The following is an 18888-nucleotide window of genomic DNA, read 5'->3' on the forward strand; positions in this document are numbered from 1 at the left end:
ATTATATTAAAGATATTTTTTATAAAATAATTTAGAAAAATTATTATACGTGAATCGAGTAACAAAGATTTATTATTATTATTATTACTATTATTGATATTATTATTATCATTAAAATTATTAAAAGTATTTTGAATTGATAATTGATAAGTAATTTAATAGTGCATTAAATATTGATTTGATATAATTATAATGAAGATATGTTGCTAAATTAGTATAATTATATATTATTCATTTAGTATTAATTATAATATAAATACAATAAAATAATTTAGAATAGAAAAAAAATTTATTCGTTTTGGAGGGAAAACAGAGGCATGAGAGATCGACACGTCATCTTTAGTAGCTGGGGAAAAACCCAATTTTAATATATTAAGTAGATATATGATAGATGAAATAAAATCTACTATTCTATATATCATATTCTTAACATACTACGTAACACTTTAACCATAATATGAGGAAAAATTAATAAAAAAATTTTTTACTTACATTATTATCTTTTAAAAATTAAATTGAAATGCATAATTTTTTAAAGACAAAGTTTAAACATTAATCCATTATATATTATATTTAAAACATGTGAATGGAAAACAAATATGCACCCTACTAATACATATGCACCACAACACAATCTCTGACCATTTCTCTTTCTTCAGATCACTAATATGGGTGTGAGGGGAAAGAAAGGTTCACATTGTATCAAAAACAGAACTTCAATCTACATTGATAAGCAAGTTACAAAACATAACTTTTATATGACAGGCCACACCTTGAAAATATAAGTTTTAGTAAACACGAATTTTTCATCAAATAAACATATCATCCCTCTGTGTAGTGTATACTGTATAGAACCAGTGAGCAAAATGAAAAATAACATACAATGCTATTATGCTAATCAAATGACAAATCTCATAGTAATGAGAATACAAAACCTATTACACGCTCTGATAAAATGATTTTAGCATAAGCAAAATCAAGAGTTTTGAATAAAATTGAAATTCGTAGTTTCATAACATTGGTATTAGCCATGACAACTTAAGTTGCTCATGATTATAAACAAGGCACCAAAACCATGAGAAGGAAAACAAAAAGAGAAAATCTATAGCAACTAGTAGCTGACATAGAAAATGTATTCATCCCAGTTCAATCACCAATGCAAAACTCAACAAGTGTCTTCATTGCTTGCTTTTTCACTACCTTCCCATACACATCTCTTGCTAGCTTCAAAGCTTTTTCCATCCCCACAAGGCCGCTGCCACCGCCACCATTTTTCTTCAACTCCTCCACCCTGATCTTAAGCAGCCTATGATCACCTCCCACCACATCAACCACGCTATCCACCACGGCATCCATCGCAGGAATGCGCCTTCCCCACCTCTTCATAGACCTATCAGACCTATAAGCCTCACAATAAGCAGACCAAAATGAAGCTCTCAAATAGGCCTTCTCTTTTCCCCTAACCTTCAATCTCTTCATGTGTTCTTCCAATTTATAAACCACACCACCAACATCCATCCCTCTTTCAAGTCCAATCTCAATCTCCTTAATCTCTTGTTTGGCGAAAACCTCGTTTTCAAATCTACACCTCTTACACTTGCATTGAATCCCCCAAGTCATCGACATCTCCCTTCGCTTGCTCAGAGGACTAAGCGGATCTAAATAGGCAAAAGTGATCTCTTCTCCGGCCTTGAGATCCTTGGAAGCATGAACTATTAAGTAATCCCCAACATGCAGTCGCCGCGAATTTGGACAGCATGAATGGTTGATGAAGGAAGGTAACAGCCACAATCCAACACCATAGGAATCATTGTTCTTCCTCAACACATTGGCCGAAACAGCATCCTCTGTGAGTGAATTCACATCCAAAATGGCCAGCAACTTCTCCATATCAATCATTTCACATGAATCCACGTTCCCAACATTCTCAGGCCTAAACAAATCTATATCAGGAATCTCAAGTTCTTCCTCATCTTCCCCAATTGACAACATACCAATCAAATCCCGGGTTTTGTAACATTTCCTTGCAAATTCAGAAACTTTCTGAATGAAATTCTTCCACATTGCTAACTGCGCATCCTCGCTTAAATCCTTACCTGCCAATATACTCCTTTCCATTACAATTGCCCTGGTGACCAAGATCAACGACCCTGCATCAATGTTCTTGGTTGCGAAAAGGCCGCGGCCGCTGATATCTGATTTCCTGATCTCCACCGCACCAATGTACTCTGCAAGCTCCGGAGGCTTCCCGTGAAACCCATTCGAAACCCAATCGGAGAGGTCCAAGGACCCTGTCCTGGCTAAAAACTCAAACTTTTTGCACTTGTCAACATACCCAATTAGGGTTTCGGAGTTCCCAGCAGCTTGGGAGTCAAGCAAAGCTGCTTTAAAGCATTCAAGCGCCATCGAGTACCTGTTGAGGCAGAGCAGGATCTTACCTTTGCATAGCAGGGTCTTGAAATGCGATGCATCGATCTGCAATGCGCGATCGCAGTCTTGCAAGGCGCAATGGAAGTCGCGAAGGCGAGACCTGGCTTCGGCACGGTTGCAGAGGGCAATGCAGAGTGATTTGTGAAGCTTTTGGAGGTGATCTGGGTGATGAAGAGAGAGTTGTTGTTGGTGGTGGGTGCAGTGAGAGATGAGGTTGGAGTAGGCGTCAATGGAGTCCTTCCATTCTTCTCTGAGGAAAAGCTCTGTTGCTTTGGACCTCAGTTGCTGAATGTACTCCTCTTCCGCCATTTCTTGCTCTGCCTTTGTGTTGTCTTTGACCTCTTCTTAAATGGAGCTTCTTTTTTCCAATTTCAAAAGTTTAAGTGTGTAACGGTCGCATTTATTTATTTTAAATTAATATCTTGTTGCCTTCTTTTTTGCCTCTTCATCAATATTTTTTATTTATTTACATAAAATATAGGTGAAGAGTCACATACAATTTTTATGTAAATTAATAATAAAAAATTTAGATAATAATTAAACAAAATTATTAAATTATTTTACAATTTTTGACTATTAAATTCACATAAAAATAATAGAAAATAATAGGTAAGTTTTCATTTATATTTATATATTGCTTAATTTCCAATTTGCATAATGTGTAGAAGAATTATGTTTATAGCCATTCTTTGACAATGTTGTGCAGATTTGTAACATGCTGAGAGGAAGCAAAATAATTATTACAACTATATTTTCCTTTATTAATAATTCATTTATTATAGTTAGTAAAACTGGATATTTTCGTTAACTTTTGTCAACTTTAGGAAGGTTCAGCAATTTGCTTCCCAATTGATCAGGACCAAAATTTGCATCCCCCAACCTTTTTACAATCGTTGGTACCTCTGTTCTTAAATCGTTTATTATTCCTAACCTGAGACCTCAATTACTTTGTTGATGTTTTTAATATTACTTAATTAATTAGTTTACTATAAATTATAAATTTTAAATGAGGTTAAAACATCGATTAAAATTTAAATCTTAAGGTTATTATGAAAAAATTAAAATTTTGTCTTAATTTTTTTTACTTAAGTTTATCGAGTAAACTATCATTTTTATCCACAAAAATTAAAAATGCTGACATATTTACATATAAAAAAAAAAATTTGTACCCATAAAACATGGGTTCTATACAACAAAATTATCCTAACACTAAAAAATCACATAAAAATTTCAAATTACCCTTATTATCATCCACATCATCTTTTCCCTCCCCACTAACCATTTCATCATCTTCATTTGTTCATCACCTTACCACCACCACCACAAACCCCATTCGCTGTTGTCCTCCTACCGCCGTGGCCACCCCTCCTTCTCTCATTTCCTGTCTCGCCCTCACCGACAAGGGGACCTTTGCACCAGCCCTTGCTTCACCGCCACCAGCAACTCTAGAGCCGCAGTGCCCTCCCTCTCCTCTCTTCACCTAACATGGCTACCTTCTCCTCATCACTAAACCAGTATCGCCAACGGGCCACCGCGCCAGCCGCCACCACCGCGGTCCCCTTTGCGAACCAAAATCGCGACGAGCTCTCTCTCTTTCGCCATCTGTTTTAAACCACTGAACCCTAATTCACTTCTCCTTCTCATCTTCTTTCCTTTCTTCTTTTCTCTTCAAGAACCAGAGACTTTCGAACCACTCTCTTCTACCCCCAACGAGCTGCCGACGACGTCACCATCATCATCAGCTTCTCAATCGCCGAACCTTCAGAGCAACTACTATAGCTAACGTCTCTTTCGTCGAAACAGAGCTGAAAAAGTTTGGCTCAGTTGAGAATTGTTCAATTCGTTCAATTCCCCACATGGTCTGTTTGAGTTTGGCAATTGATTTGTTGCAGGAGCACTAGGTGGTAGCACTCTGTTCTGAGTTCAATGAAAAGTTGAAAACGATGATGTAAGTGTAATTTTGAGTTTTTATGTAATTTTTTAGTGTTTAGATAATTTTGTTGTATGGAACCCATGTTTTATGGATACAAATGGTAATTTTTTTTTTATGGGTAAATATATCAGCGTTTTCTACTTTCGTGGATAGAAATGGTAGTTTACTTTAAGTTTATCTATGTAAAAATGGGTTAAATTTCAAATTTAATGGTTTGAACTCGATCCATTTATTTATTTATTTAAAAAAAAGAGTATTAAAACAATCAAAAGAAAAAAGCACGTTTTTCACCCAAAACAGAATTGAAGGAAATTTAAAACCAATAAAACATTTCTTACTTTTTTAGGTAACGTTTGAAAGCGAAATTGAGATTGGAAGATAGAGACTGAAATAAGTTTTAGTACTATATTTGGTATAAAATGTACAAGATTATATTATATCTAAAATTTAAAATAAAAATAGAGACTTAAATTTGATAAATTACTTAAATACCCCTAACAACCGCACTAGAATAGGATTGAGGGCGGCAGCACAGCAACACTGACAAAGGTTCTAGCATGCTGAGGTGTGACAAAGGTAGGGACAACCAAATAGAACACAGACAAAGTAGGTTTAAGGACAAGAACGAGAAGATGGTGGCTAAACAATGGACGCAAAACATTGTAACGTTTTTCGGCAACAACAGCAGCTTCTCCCTCCACCTATGTCATGCCTGTCAAGCTCGATCTCTCTCTCTCTCAAGCTCTCCCTGAGCAAACCCAGTGACCGCCGATCCCAATCAGCACCAACGGTGATGATGGAAGCTCGTCAGTGCATAAACAACTTCTCCTCTCTCTGTTTGTTGTGTTTTCTCTCTCTCTCTATCTCGTTCCTCTCTTTCTCTTTTCCATCTATTTCCTCGGCAACTCACCTAACTCACAGTGGCTATCATGGCGACGAGAAGGTGGTGGTCCTAGCGATGGTAGAGCAACAGCTCCAGATGGATATCTTCCATGCTTGTGTTTGATCTAAGAAGATGAACTCTAATTTGATTTTGCAAAAAGGTAAACTTAGAATTAATAATTTGAAATGAAAGTATTTTAGACAAAAATTATTATTTAAATTTTAGTCTCCGTTTTTTAAATTTTCAGTCCCTGTGTCTTTATTTTTTAGAAACACTGAGGCTCCGTTTGGTTGATGTATATGATGAGACATAGACACAAAGGCATAAACATTAAAAACATGGACATAAAATATTTGTGTCTATGCATTGTGTTTGGTAAAAATAAAGAACAAGACACATATTTTAAAAAGACTGAATTACCCTTCATTCTACCATAAATTTTACTATTATTACTGTACATCCATTATCCCAAACCCTACATGTCATCACCATTGAATTTTTATTTCTTTTAATATTTTTTTTTAATATTTTTTATTTCTTCTAATATTATCTTAAATTATCATTCAAATATTAAATATATATATTTGAAAAAAAATAAAAAAACTAAAGCTCAGAATTTATCAAAGATTAATCAAAATTTAAATAAATAAAAAATGAAATGTACAATTTTTTTTTGAAGAAAATAGAAAGATAAATTTAGTTATAGAATCTAAAAGAGGAAGAGAAAAAAAAAGTTTGGGGAGATAAGAGAACAAATTTTAAAATTTCAATAAGAGTAAAAGAGTAAAAAATTAGTGTCTCACAAATTGTGTCTTAGTATCTCACCAAATTGGAGGTACACAAATTTAATGTCTTCGTGTCCATCCGTGTCCTCCCGTATCCTTCGAAAATTTGTGTTTCACCAAACCAAACAGCAGGCATGTGTCACTATGTATGTGTCTATGTCTCAATGTCTATGTCTCTCAAACCAAACACTGCCTGAAGGAATTGAAATTTTGAATTTTGGAACTGAAATTTTAGTTCAAGTCTACAGCCAACAAATATAATACTGAATTTCAATTATCCAATACCTCAAAACAAACGCTATCTTAGTGTTTTTTAACAACTAATCACAAGTGTTAGATGTTTTGGGCTTTCTTTTATTTTGGGGACTCATCCTATTTTCTAATTGCCAAAACCCTATGAAAAAAACAATCTACCTACCTTGTTATTTGCCATTGTTAGGTTAGAGGTGGCAGCAGCCAGCAGAGGGCCGGGGGTTGGGGGGGAGAGTTAGGGGGATGGGAATGTTGAGCATGGGTTAGGTCCGTCGGGTCGGGTCTGATTTGTGGACCTTGATCCTAGTCGAAAAAAAAAAATTCAAATATAGATATTTTGTAACACTCGTCACACCTGAGGATGAGAAACATTTTACAATTTCACTTTTGTCAAAATTCACGAAGCAACGGATGATTGCACTCCCATAATGTGTAAGCATGTTACTTCTTTAGAAAGTACATTCCATCCCTAAGCTCTAATTTCTCCTCAGAGACTAGACCTGATAAAAAGCTTTGTAACTGTTGGAGTGACTTGTCATATGGGGGATCAGCAATACAAAACATCTGCAGTAAAAAAATCATATAATTAATCTAAGTAACAAAGCTATCAAAGTCCAAATAATGATATAGACATTAAAGCACTTTTTTTTAACCTTGAGTGTATTGTGAATTCGATCTAGTGCCATGCTACCAAAGTTTGTGAGCATGCCCATGATAAATTTCTGCCATGAAAATACACTGGTTAGATTTCCCACTTGGATGCATTGCCAATCTATCTGTTTTTCTTGTCATCAACTATTGATTGATGATTTTTGTATTGACTAATCATTTATACCATTCAAAGAATAAGAATCAGTTCTACTTCACATACCTCATATACAGTCATCTCCTTAAGAAGTTGATTCTCCACAGAGGAGACGGATCTTTCTTCTTCCTCATCGCCCCCTAGAAGTTCCTGGATACCACTACTACCAGCTCCATTCTTACTTGTCTCAGCCATGCTTTCCATAATGGTGTATACATGATCAGAGGTATCTACCCCAGCCGACTCTGAAATGATCCCCTGGCACAAAACGAGAAAGCCATTAGCTGCTAGTTTCATCTTCACTTCTACAACTAAAATTTTTGGATTAAAATGAAATGATTTTTAATTCATCTTATAGGGTTAAGTCATGCTATAAAGAAAGGAAGGATCATACATAAATAAGCATCAGCTTCATCATATAACAAAAACATGAAAAAGTGATCAGAAGTTAAACAACAAATGAAGAGGAAGATAATCATAAATTAATCCATATGCAAAAATAAGTGTTTACTAGTACCAGGACAAAAAAATAAGCAAGGTAAATTAGCAGCATATGTAGCCTGTATTGGACCTACCTTGCTTATCCAAAAATGTATTCTCCTACTCAATGCATCCACTGGGATTCCAATAGCAGCCGCAAGGTTTTTAGAAGTCCAACTGAAAATAGAAAATTTAGTATTATTGCACATCCAAAACAGAACACTAGAGTCATGCATAAATTGTTGGCATACCTCTTTTGATCTTGAAATTGCATAATGATTGATGCATGTACAGGGGCCACTGTGAACTGCATTATCCTATCATCAAACTGCAACTCCAACTGAACCATAGGATACATAGTCAAGAGAAAGTATACAAGCAAAAGGTCCAAAAACCTGCACTAAATATCCGAAGCAAGAAAAAGCAAAACAAAAATATACAGAGAAACTGACCTTGACAGTCCCAAGACTTTTTTTCCACTGTAGCTTACGAGGGGTTTTTGTTTCATGAAATCTCGTTGCATACTCAGTAAGGAGCTTGTCGACAGATTCTGGCAGGTTAACCGGCTCATCCTGGAATTCTCTTCAAAGTTAATAATAGAAAGTTGACGCTTTTTGTTGGACCACAATGAAATTCTTTAAAGATGTGTTAAAGGGCTACTAAATTATTATGTTATGCTTGGTTTTATGTATGCTTCTAGTTGAGATTTACTCAATAAAACTGATCAGAAAAAAATGTTAATACATGTACTAGTTTGAAATTTGAAGAAACTCTCCGCAAGTTTACATGAAATAACAGTGGAACAGAACAACAATGAACTTCGATCCCCTTTTTCCCCCAAAAGAAAAAACTTTGAAATTGTTTAATTTAATCTGCTCAAAAAGACCGAATGCAAATCTATGAGCAGACTTGATGTACTTTCATTATTCTTCTGGAAAGAAATCTTGACATTTTGCATGTGTGAAGGTGGATAGTATCTTTTAGAAATATACTTTTAGCACAAGCATGACCATGACAACAACGAAATATATGAGAAATATCAGTATAAAGATGGGTATAGGAAAGGAAAAGTTCGCTCAAATTTAAAGTTATATTTACTTAAGATGAATAAGAATAAAAAGAGCAAGGGGGCTGATCATCACCTTTCTGATTTCTTATTAAACGAGTACTAGAAAGTGAGTAAATAGGATGCCGCTAGATGGTTAACAGAATAACAGACATACAATATATACTGACAATTTTTTCCATGAATATAATATAAATAAAATACTCTTTCATATTTATCTAATAGTCGAATAAAAGATTGTTTGTGCACCTGTATTGGAGGCCAAAAATTAGAAGATATGATAGTGGCAGAAATCGTATCCATGGATATTGCATTTTCTCCACCTGAGAGGACATCACCAAACTTCCATCAAAAGGATTTTAACACAAATAGCAGTTAACATTGTCAGAAACAAGATTGGATATGAGAATTTACTTGTCTGAGATGATTGACTTATGGTAGCTTCGATGTTTGTATTAGTTCTCTTTGAACCAAGTAAATCATTGAGCATAATCTCACATTTTTGTAGGCTGCTCTCTCCAAAGTGTATCTGCAGAAGCAATGCATTAAATAAATGTTTATAATGAAATACTAAAACCAAGAATGAATAAAAAATAGCCATCCTGACTTTATGCTTAAATAAGTACCTTGAGGAGTTCTAAAGTCCGAATCTCTGAGTCAATATCATAATCAGATTTATTTAGAAGTTTCTCAGCAAGCATAGTTCGATATTCATGAACTAATTGATCTTTTGAACCAATAATGCCAACAATCATTCCAAGTATGTCAACTTTCCTTTGGTTTCTGCTTCCTTTTAGTGGATCTGCTTCCACAGGGTCAGGCTGCCAGCTGTTGAAAATGATAATAAAAAGAAACATCAAATCTATTAAGATGGCAGCAGAAAAGATATACTATTATTATTATATATATGCATCAGCAAGAATGATGAAAAGAAGAGCTTTTCGCCTTCTATAACATAAACATACCGTGCAGCATTAATCCATGCTTGCCTATCATCAGTGTTAAAATCATCGTCAATACCAACATCCTCTTGAATTTCTTCATCTCTGTTCAGCTCTTCAAGAAGGCTATCTCCAGGATTTCCAGATGCACTAGAATTCCCACCAGTCCCATCTGTCAACATGGTCACTATGCATTTTATGGTATCTCTCCTTCCTCTTAAATAATCCCTTATTGGTTCACCAACAGCCTCAAGGAAAACACCTGCAGGGTCTATCGTCCTCAGGGCTTTAATGGTTGAAACATATTGGTGCAATATATCATTGGTTGATGCGCCTGCAGTGAGCAAGCGATAACGAAGTGAAGAAATAAATGAGTCGACCAGCTTTGAATGTTGTCCAGTGTATTCAAGACACAATTTTAAGTCTTCAATTGCAGGAGAGCTTCAAATATCAGCAGAGAGAAGGGAAATAAGTGCTCAAAAGACTTTATACAAACAATGAGAGCTATGATCTAGCAATGAGTTAATAAAAAATTGTCATGACAGGTCACAATATGCATTTCGCACTAGTGCTTATTATTGAAGTTTAAAATTAATTCAAAAACACATCAAAGCATGGAACTAACTGAAGCAAGAGTTTACAATTCAAAATCAAGTTTCAACTTTCATTTCATGCAGCCAACCACAACCATACATTTCAGGATAATGACAACCTCTTCTTTCAGTCAACAAAACTCTGGTGTTGACCTTGTGATTCAATTTAATGACATTACAGGATAGCTAATTTAGAAAACAAAACCCAGAAGGAAAGCAGAGAATTATAATTAACAAACTACCTCTCAGGATAATCAACGATAATCTCAAATAATTTGGAAATTCTTAAATCTTGCAGTGTTTCATAAGCAAAATATTCCAGCCGCAGCTTCCATCTAACAAGCCCTTCAGAAGGAGAATCGATTCCAGGACAGAATGAGGATGGTTGCAATGCTAAAGGTGATTTGAGACCTGAAGAAGAACTCTCATAACTAACAGAATCTCCAAGATAGACAAGAAGGGCATGCAGAAACTTGAGAGGTACAGCCTGAATGTCTCCAAGAAAACATCATGTGTTAGCATTGTTAAAGCATTTGATTTTCTACACAGGTCTGCATGCACAAATAATATATTTTAGATAGAATCCACAGGGGCAGAAAAAGTATTTTCATTAACAACATTGGAACTAGTGACTCAGATACTTTTGCCACAACACTTGTACAATCACTAAAATGTGATACAACAGGAAACTTAGTCCAGGCATTTGGTTTCTTGGAAAACATATAATTCGCCAAATAAACAATTTATAAAAAGTCTTATTTAATTGAATCCATGTAAACTGAATGGCAAGAAGTACCACAACATGAGTCAAAGTTATTACCAGAATCTGAGCCAAATTCACATCTTCCAATATGAGTCAAAATCATCATTCAATATAGTTTTTTAAAAATAAGTTGAAATTTGAACATAATTAGTAATATCATAAGAACAAGTTCCTACTGTCAGTTTGCAACAAAATGGTTAATTTCTGAAGTAATGGACCGACATTAAAGAATACTTAATGTGGTATGTTCCTGATATACTGGATCTTGTAATACATGTCACCTTGATCCTTCTTTGCAAACAGATAGATAAGCACTACAAACCTGTATCCAGCTTTGAATAGACTGTAGAACAGAACTCCTAAAATCATCACCAGCTAAATCATATACTTTTGCCTGCCGTCCAAACAAATGAAAACAAATTCAGCAAAATGGTAAAAGCAAAGCTGCAAGCAAAATTAAGGATTTCAAGAACATTTTCACCTTTAGAAGTAAAAATATTGCAGAGGCATAAGCATCTTCTGCCATAGAAGTAAATCCAAGACTTCTCAGATGAAGAACAACTTTTCCAATGCTATTCACAAGTTTATTGTTTTCCGAGTACCTGCTCTCATTATAGCATTCATCAACATCCATTTCGCCAACCTTGTTGCATATTTTTCCTTTTTCATCTAAATCCATGCCATCCTTGCTTTGAGATTCATGATCTTGCAACTCCTCATCCATCCTTGTACTTAACTCCTCCAATGTTCTTTTAAAATACCAATGCAGTATAACTAAACATAGCAAAAAGTAAAAATGTGTGGCCAAGACAAATAAAAGAAATGATAATAAGCTTATCTAGGAAAATAGCAAAGTCAAGGTACAAGCTATGTCTAATATGTAATACTTTCATACATGCAACTACAATGTTTTATTAATGTAAAAGAGACCACGAGCTGAAAGCCTGAAATTATTGCACTTGGAACTAATCTACAGTACATTTTCATGGCAAAATTTAGCAGATGGTGAAAATGAAGAGACTATTTGTAAATATTCCATAAAGTAGAAACAAAGAAATCAAGTAGTGATTGATAATAACGAAAGGCAAGATCCATTGTTCACCTATAGTATGAAATGGCATGTCATCATTTAATATCAAGATAATAATAAACAGGTTACACACCACGGAAATTCCTAGGAAGCGTAGCCGTAAGTACAGAGGAGACAATCCATTGATATTTAGTGGTAAGGTGATTCCTCTCTGCATCAAGATCACGAGTGTTCCCCGACACCTGCTTCTTGTATGATTGGAAAGCATGGACCAACATTAACAAGCACTTCTCCTGATACCCTTTCTCCAAATAGATTTCTTCCAAAGCACTATGCAACACACTCAGAATCTCGTCCTCGTCAATCTGTTTAAAATTGTTTCTAGCATCAACACTAGCAACTAAGTATAATCCACTCAACAATTACCCGTTTTTCTTTTCCCTTTTTTCCCAAGGACAAACAATGATACTAGTACCTAAGGTAAGTTGTCAAACATCTGTTTCTTACTTACTAGTTACCACACTCAATAAAATGTCACATATTTATGATACATATATAAACAAATAACAAGCATTACACAGCAATACCCAAATCAATCCCGATAATAATAATAATAATAAAAAACATTGCCATTTTAGAAATACTCACCTCAAGATCATCATTCTTGTTCAAACCCGTAACATTACTGTAAGGCTCAAAATGGCGCCAAAACCTCGACGCCCCATTTCTCTCAAACGTTTCCTACGACCAGAAACAAAATAAAATAAAAAACATTTTGAAAAAAAAAAAAAAAGAAGCGAACTTTCCAGCATTACTAGCAAAATAAATAGATAAAATGGTAGTGAGGTACCTCCAAAACGCGAAGAAAGTGGTCTCGGACGAGGGAATCGAGGCCATGTTTGCAGAGGGAGTGAACATAGGCAACGAAGTCGCGGCGGGCGGATAGGTCGTCCACGGCGGCGAGGAGGGTTTGGGTGGCGGCACAGAAACCATTGTAGGAGCGGAGGATTTCGCATATGGAATCGTTGGAGAGGGAATCGAGAATCCCTAAGTTACAGAAAGAGGAGGTAGTGGATTGGTCCATGAGGATCGAATTGTAATTGTGTTTTTGTGTTTTGTCTTTGAAACTTCTAAAGTTTGAATCTTTGCTTGCTGCTTGCTGTGTTTATTTCAGTGTTTCCCTCTTCTTTTTTTCAGTCCTTAGAAGCAGTGTTACGAGAATCGCTGCCTGGTTTCATCTCGTTAACCGTAAATCGGTCACTGGATCGATTTATTTTAAAATAAAAATTATTTAACAAAAATTAGTTAACCAATTAAATTAGTGTAGTTTTTTAATGATTAATTTGTCTTAAAAAATAATTTTTTTAAAATAATAATTTTTTATATGAATATATTAGTTTATTATATCTAATTTGATTTTAATTGAATCTTCTAACTTTTAATTTTACCAATTTAATAAGCATTAGGTTTTTAGGGCCTCATTTAGAACTTGAAAGAGTCACTTTTTAATTTGAATATGGAAACTGAAATAGAGTAGAACGAAGTTATGGGGAGTAGAAATGCTTAACAATTAACACGAGTGTGGTATCAGTAACAAAGAAATCGGATCGTCTGTATTGATAGTGAATAATTGGACAGTCCGATTTAAGCTGCACAAATCGGATCGTCCGATTTGTGCCCCCACCACGTGTCACGTATACAGCTAACTGAGATGGTGATCCCCGTTTAAGCCAACAAAACCCCACCTGAAACCCCATTCCTCATTGTGTCCCTTTCCTCACTTTGTTTCCCATCCATCCAACAACCATTTTTCTCCATTTTACCACCTTCTTCAACATTTGGAAAAAAAAATCAATTACAATGCCAAAAAAGTAAAAACATAAAGATATGTTGATCGTCCTGAATTTTATATTATCAAGAGTAAAGGACATTTTCGTCCCTGACCTTTTTTTTCGAAGACATTTTCGTCCTCAAAGAATGGAAAATATATTTAAGTCCCTCATCCCCGAAAAAGTGGACATTTCAATCCTTCCGTCGAATTCAGGCGTTTGGACGGGACGGAAAAGTCTGACCTGGCAGAGGTGGCGCTGACCTGCCCGTTACGGAGGCCACATGGCAGGGAGCATTTCGAAACATGACATATAAGTTCCTAGAGACAAAAACAATGCCGTTTTTGTAACCTCCCCCAATCTTTCAAATTTTTCTGCCATTTTTTTCTTCCTTCATCCTTTTTCCCTTCCATTCTTCTTCCTCGGCCCCTGCCTCCATCACCACCGCACAGCCGCGCCTCTGTCAGCCACCATCAACGCCGGCGACCTCCTCTTTCCTCTCTTTTGACAACCACTTGTTGATGTCCAAATACTTGATCTGTTGACAACCACTTGCAAGGCTTATCAATCCATAGTTAGTAATATTTGTGCACCCTTGCAATCCCAGTTTTTTCAGATTATGACAATTTTTGGAGAGAGCTTCTAATATACCATCCGTAACGAATCTGCAACCGGCGAGATGCAATACTCGTAAGTCGCTACAGCCTTTAGCGACAGCAGATAGTCCCTTGTCAGTCAGCTTTCTGCAGTAGGATACATCCAATGACTGCAACAAGGAAAGACCTTCGCCAATGGCTTTCATTCCAACATCTGAAATTCCTGTGTACATTAAACCAAACAAAAACATTCCATGTCAATCTTATTGAAAATTTTCACTCCCCATCAAAAGAAAAGCAACATCCCAAAGGTGGTAGATAACCTTAAATCATCACTCAAATTGACTATCATGACAACAGCACTCAAAATTGTTCATTTTCAAATTGCATAATAGAAACAACAACAGAACTCAGAAGCACAATCATTCCAAGTGATGAGTTCAAAACTACTTCATATAACCAGTTTCAAAAGCAAAAATCAAGAAAAAGTAACAGCAGTAAACAAATCCAGCATCTTAAGGGGGGAACTGAAGTTTAAAGCTCAATATTTGAAAAAAGAAAACGTGAAGAAAAAATTGGCGATGACGTCGAGGTCGGAATCGGTGACGCCGGGATAGAACGACCGCGAAACGGACTGGGCAAGGTCCAATTCGAGCAAGCGCGTGAACCTATCAGCCATTCTGCGAAGCATGTGTGGACCTGCACGTGCCGCAAGCTTCTTCGTTTCGGTGCTCTGCAATCGGAGCCACCTCTTACACATCAACCCGAAGATCTCCTTGTCCTTCTCGCTCTCCAGCTTTGCCATGATCGAACGAAGCTCGTCGTCAGTGAGAGTGTCATTTATGCAGAGGTTCGAGGATCTCGATCCGGCACCGTTCATTGTTAGTTGGTGCGGAGGAAAACCCTAACCCCTCGAGATTTGAGACTAATTTTTGCAGAGAGGCGGCGGCGCGACAGCAGTGGGTCGCCGAGAAGGTTGTCGCGGACTAACGGTGGGTGGAAGGAGGGTGAGAAGATAGAGAGACTAATGGGAGTAAGGGAGTGAGAAAGGGAAGAAGATGCGAAAAGAGAGGAAGGAGGAGGTCGCCGGCGTTGATGGCGACTGACGGAGGCAGGGGCCAAGGAAGAAGAATGGAAGGGAAAAGGACGAAGGAAGAAGAAAAGGCAGAGAAATTCGAAACAGGATTGGGAAAGGTTACAAAAACGGCACCGTTTTCGTCTCCAGGGACTTATATGTCCTGTTACGAAATGCTCCATGCCACCTGGTCTCCGTTACGGCCACCTCAGCGCCACCTCTGCCAGCTCATCCTTTTCCGTCCAGTGCAAACGGCTGAATTCAACGGAAGGACATAAATGTCCACGTTTTTCAGGGATCAGTGACTTGAATGTATTTTCCATTCCTTGAGGACGAAAATGTCCGCGAAAAAAAAAGGTCAAGGACGAAAATGTCCTTTACTCTACTATCAATTATCTCTGCTATTCTGATTATGTAAGTTTGTTTTTAAATTTTTTTTATATTTCTAAAATATTATAAATAATGTTAAGAATGAATATTGTTAATGATAGTTAGTGTAATAGTTTAAAATATATATTTAAATTTAGTTAGTGAATATGTTAGCTATTGAATCTGTTTAGATTAGACTAATATAATAGATTAGTAAAAAATATATGTTTAAAAATATGTTATAATTTAGGAAATTATAATTAATTATTATTAGATTTAGTTATTAATAGATTAGACTAATATATATTTAGATTTAATTATTAATAGATTAGACTAATATATATATTTAGATTTAGTTAGTGAATATTTTAATCGATAATAATATTTAAATTAGATTAATATGATTGATTAGTTAAAAATATATGTTTATAAGTTTTTGTAATAATTTTTGGAATTATATGTTTAGAGTTATGTTAATTATTGTTTGTAATAATTTTGGAAATTATGGTTAATAGTTAGGTTTTATAAAATATAATATATTATATTTTACCGGTAATAATAATTTATTTATTGTTAGATATTTAAATTGTTTTAAATATATTGTTGTAGTTGAGGTTTTAATAAATAAAATATGATTAGTTAAGTTAAATAAGAGCTGGATTTATTTAGTTATTAGTTATTATTAATAGTTAGTTAGTAATTATGATTATTTGTGATGATATAGGAATTATTATTATTATCCGTTAAACTATGAATATATAAATAAATAATTATGTAAGAAACAATTGAATGAAAATTTAGGAAATCTATTAATATTTAGTTGTATTTATATGCATGCTATTAGTTACTAAATTAGCATTAGTCTAATAAATTAGTTACTATTTTTAGGGAATTGTTAATTTTTAGTAGTGAATTAGTAATTATTATTAATTTATTAATATTTTGTTATGTTTTTCTAGAGTTTATAGAATTTGACATGTAACTACCTATTGTCTTCGAATTGGTAAAATCATGCTATAGAGGAGCATTTAGGTTAACTAATTTTTATCATGTCTCTCAGATTGGAATAGTTCAATGCCAGAAAATTACTGGTAAATACTCTAGTCGATAGGTGGCACCCAAACACATACATGTTCTACCTTCCAGTTGGTGAATGTGCTGTAACACTAAAAAATGTGGCTTTGATTCACGAAGCCTTAGAGTGGGAGTGTTTGCACCAGTTTGGGATTGCACCAAGAAAGTCAGACTGTAGAGAAAACTGCATAAAATTGACATGACTTCAGAATTTAAAAGAACGTTTATAGTGCATTGACGAAGACAGTATTAAGAGGTACGTGAAGTACCACATTATGTTGTTATTTGGTACGATCTTGTTTGGAGACCTGCATTCATATATTCAGAAAACTCTGGAGCATGCATGACCTCCAAATCCAAAGCTCGCATAAAAGATGACTCTTCAAACGGAATTTCATTTGCCAATGCATTTGCCACATTTGTCACATTTGCCACCATAGTGTTATCATCTTGCTCTTCATCTCCGTCTGGACCAAAAACTTCGTAATTGCTCTCAAATTCTTCTTCACTGTCACTATTGTAATCTCCCTGTTCAATATTTTGGTCGGCTTCAGATTGTTCAAATTCAATATACAACTCAATGAACGACATCTGAGCGCGACTTTCAATATGCCTTGAAAACATCTCTTGCATGCTCGCTTTATCAGTTATACATTTGGTTTGAAATTGAACGAATCTACCAAATATCGGTATAGGATATCTGTATAAAATACATGATATTTTCCTTGACATTTCAGAATCTATCCTCTCACAAATCACACCTTTTAGTTCTTCGAATGAGATTGTGAATGGATTAACATCTAACGGATTTTCACAAACAAATCTCACTCCTTCAGATGTTTGTAACAAAATCTTACCAAAATAATATATTTTCAATATGACTCTATCATCCATGTTTCTCACTCACATGAATATAAATTTCACTGTCAATTTTTTTTGCACTCAAACAAAATAATGGAGATACAAGTGTGTGGAAGAGCTCAGGAAAGAAGAAGAAGAGCACAAAGGAGAAGATGAGATTTGGAATCTCGTAACACACACATCTATATATATACATCTAAACATCACAAATCGTATCTATCGATTTCTGTTTGTTCGTTGAAATCATATATATTATAATCAAATCAGACAGTTTGATTTTATTTTTTCAAATGAAAAAATTTAAACCCTACTGAAATCGGACGGTCTGATTTTCATTGCCAAATTTCAAAATTTTTCCTCCACACAAATTGGACCTTTCGATTTGTGACCCTGATTTTAGTAACAAATAAATTAGACGGTCTGATTTCTTCATGCCAATGTTCAGACAAAGTTGTCCCACACTCTTCTATAACACCCCACAGCTCCATAACCGGGCACAACATACACCCAGTTTCAATATAAAAAAAATGGGCCTGGAAGAATCCTCCCCGTTTTCAAATTTTCAAAAACTTCATTGAAAAAAAGTTTGTTTTTTATTAATGGATAATAAAGTATAGATACAATACTTTTTAAGTACTTTCATGTATATTACTAGGAAAGAAAGTTATGCATTCTAATTTATTAGGATCGTAAATTATGCATTTTAAGATAGAAAATATTTGATATAGTTTTATACCAAAAGATGTATATATATGTGTTCATGACTAATAGAAAAGCAGGTTGAAACAACTTATTTTCTAAATGGTATCAGAGCGACTCTAATATCGACAAACACGAAAAGAACCTAGACTGCATAATCATGGCAGTAAAACTAGAAAAGAACTCTGCAAATGAATTAGAGACTTCAGAAAAATAAACTAAGAAAACTTACTCGCCATATGACCTCAATGCGAGTGACAACCCAGGAAATGTAATCATGCAATTGCAGCTACGTGGAGAAAATTATGAGAAATGGGCTAGAGCGGTGAAAATATCGCTTCGAGCTCGGAGAAAATGAGAATTCATCAATGGAACTCTCATGGAACCAGAAAAAGATGCACCTGATCTTGAGGATTGGTGGACA

General features: G+C 35.1%; 2 protein-coding genes and 1 pseudogene across 2 annotated transcripts; all 3 read right to left on the reverse strand.

Annotated features, from left to right (window-relative positions):
- Window positions 1–1038: 1038 nt before the first annotated feature.
- LOC130967174 (methyltransferase FGSG_00040) lies at window positions 1039–2739 on the reverse strand. Its single transcript, XM_057891992.1, has one exon. It carries the CDS (start codon window positions 2737–2739, stop codon window positions 1147–1149), a length of 1593 nt encoding a protein of 530 aa, XP_057747975.1. The 3' UTR covers window positions 1039–1146.
- Window positions 2740–6587: 3848 nt separating this feature from the next.
- On the reverse strand, window positions 6588–13182 carry LOC130967814 (anaphase-promoting complex subunit 2). The gene is made up of 16 exons (XM_057892829.1): window positions 12812–13182; window positions 12610–12702; window positions 12095–12326; window positions 11413–11705; window positions 11254–11325; window positions 10411–10655; window positions 9600–10016; window positions 9261–9462; window positions 9049–9163; window positions 8884–8957; window positions 8021–8140; window positions 7820–7908; window positions 7664–7745; window positions 7155–7346; window positions 6937–7005; window positions 6588–6847 (listed from the first exon to the last, which is right to left on the reverse strand). Exons 1-16 carry the CDS (start codon window positions 13043–13045, stop codon window positions 6725–6727), a joined length of 2652 nt encoding a protein of 883 aa, XP_057748812.1. The 5' UTR covers window positions 13046–13182; the 3' UTR covers window positions 6588–6724.
- Window positions 13183–14253: 1071 nt separating this feature from the next.
- Window positions 14254–15266, reverse strand: LOC130967175 (F-box protein SKP2A-like; annotated as a pseudogene).
- Between the last annotated feature and the right edge of the window lie 3622 nt (window positions 15267–18888).

The sequence above is a fragment of the Arachis stenosperma genome, chromosome 3, assembly GCF_014773155.1.
Source record: "Arachis stenosperma cultivar V10309 chromosome 3, arast.V10309.gnm1.PFL2, whole genome shotgun sequence".
NCBI classification, from domain to species: domain Eukaryota; kingdom Viridiplantae; phylum Streptophyta; class Magnoliopsida; order Fabales; family Fabaceae; genus Arachis; species Arachis stenosperma.

Excerpts from the sequence above, each read along its gene's own strand:
- LOC130967174 (XM_057891992.1), bottom strand. The coding sequence starts at position 2,739 with ATGGCGGAAGAGGAGTACATTCAGCAACTGAGGTCCAAAGCAACAGAG.
- LOC130967814 (XM_057892829.1), bottom strand. The coding sequence starts at position 13,045 with ATGGACCAATCCACTACCTCCTCTTTCTGTAACTTAGGGATTCTCGAT. Across the intron at positions 10,656-11,253 it reads CTATTCAAAGCTGGATACAG|GCTGTACCTCTCAAGTTTCT; the intron begins GTTTGTAGTGCT and ends GGAGACATTCAG. Across the intron at positions 8,958-9,048 it reads AAGTCAATCATCTCAGACAA|GTGGAGAAAATGCAATATCC; the intron begins GTAAATTCTCAT and ends ATGTCCTCTCAG.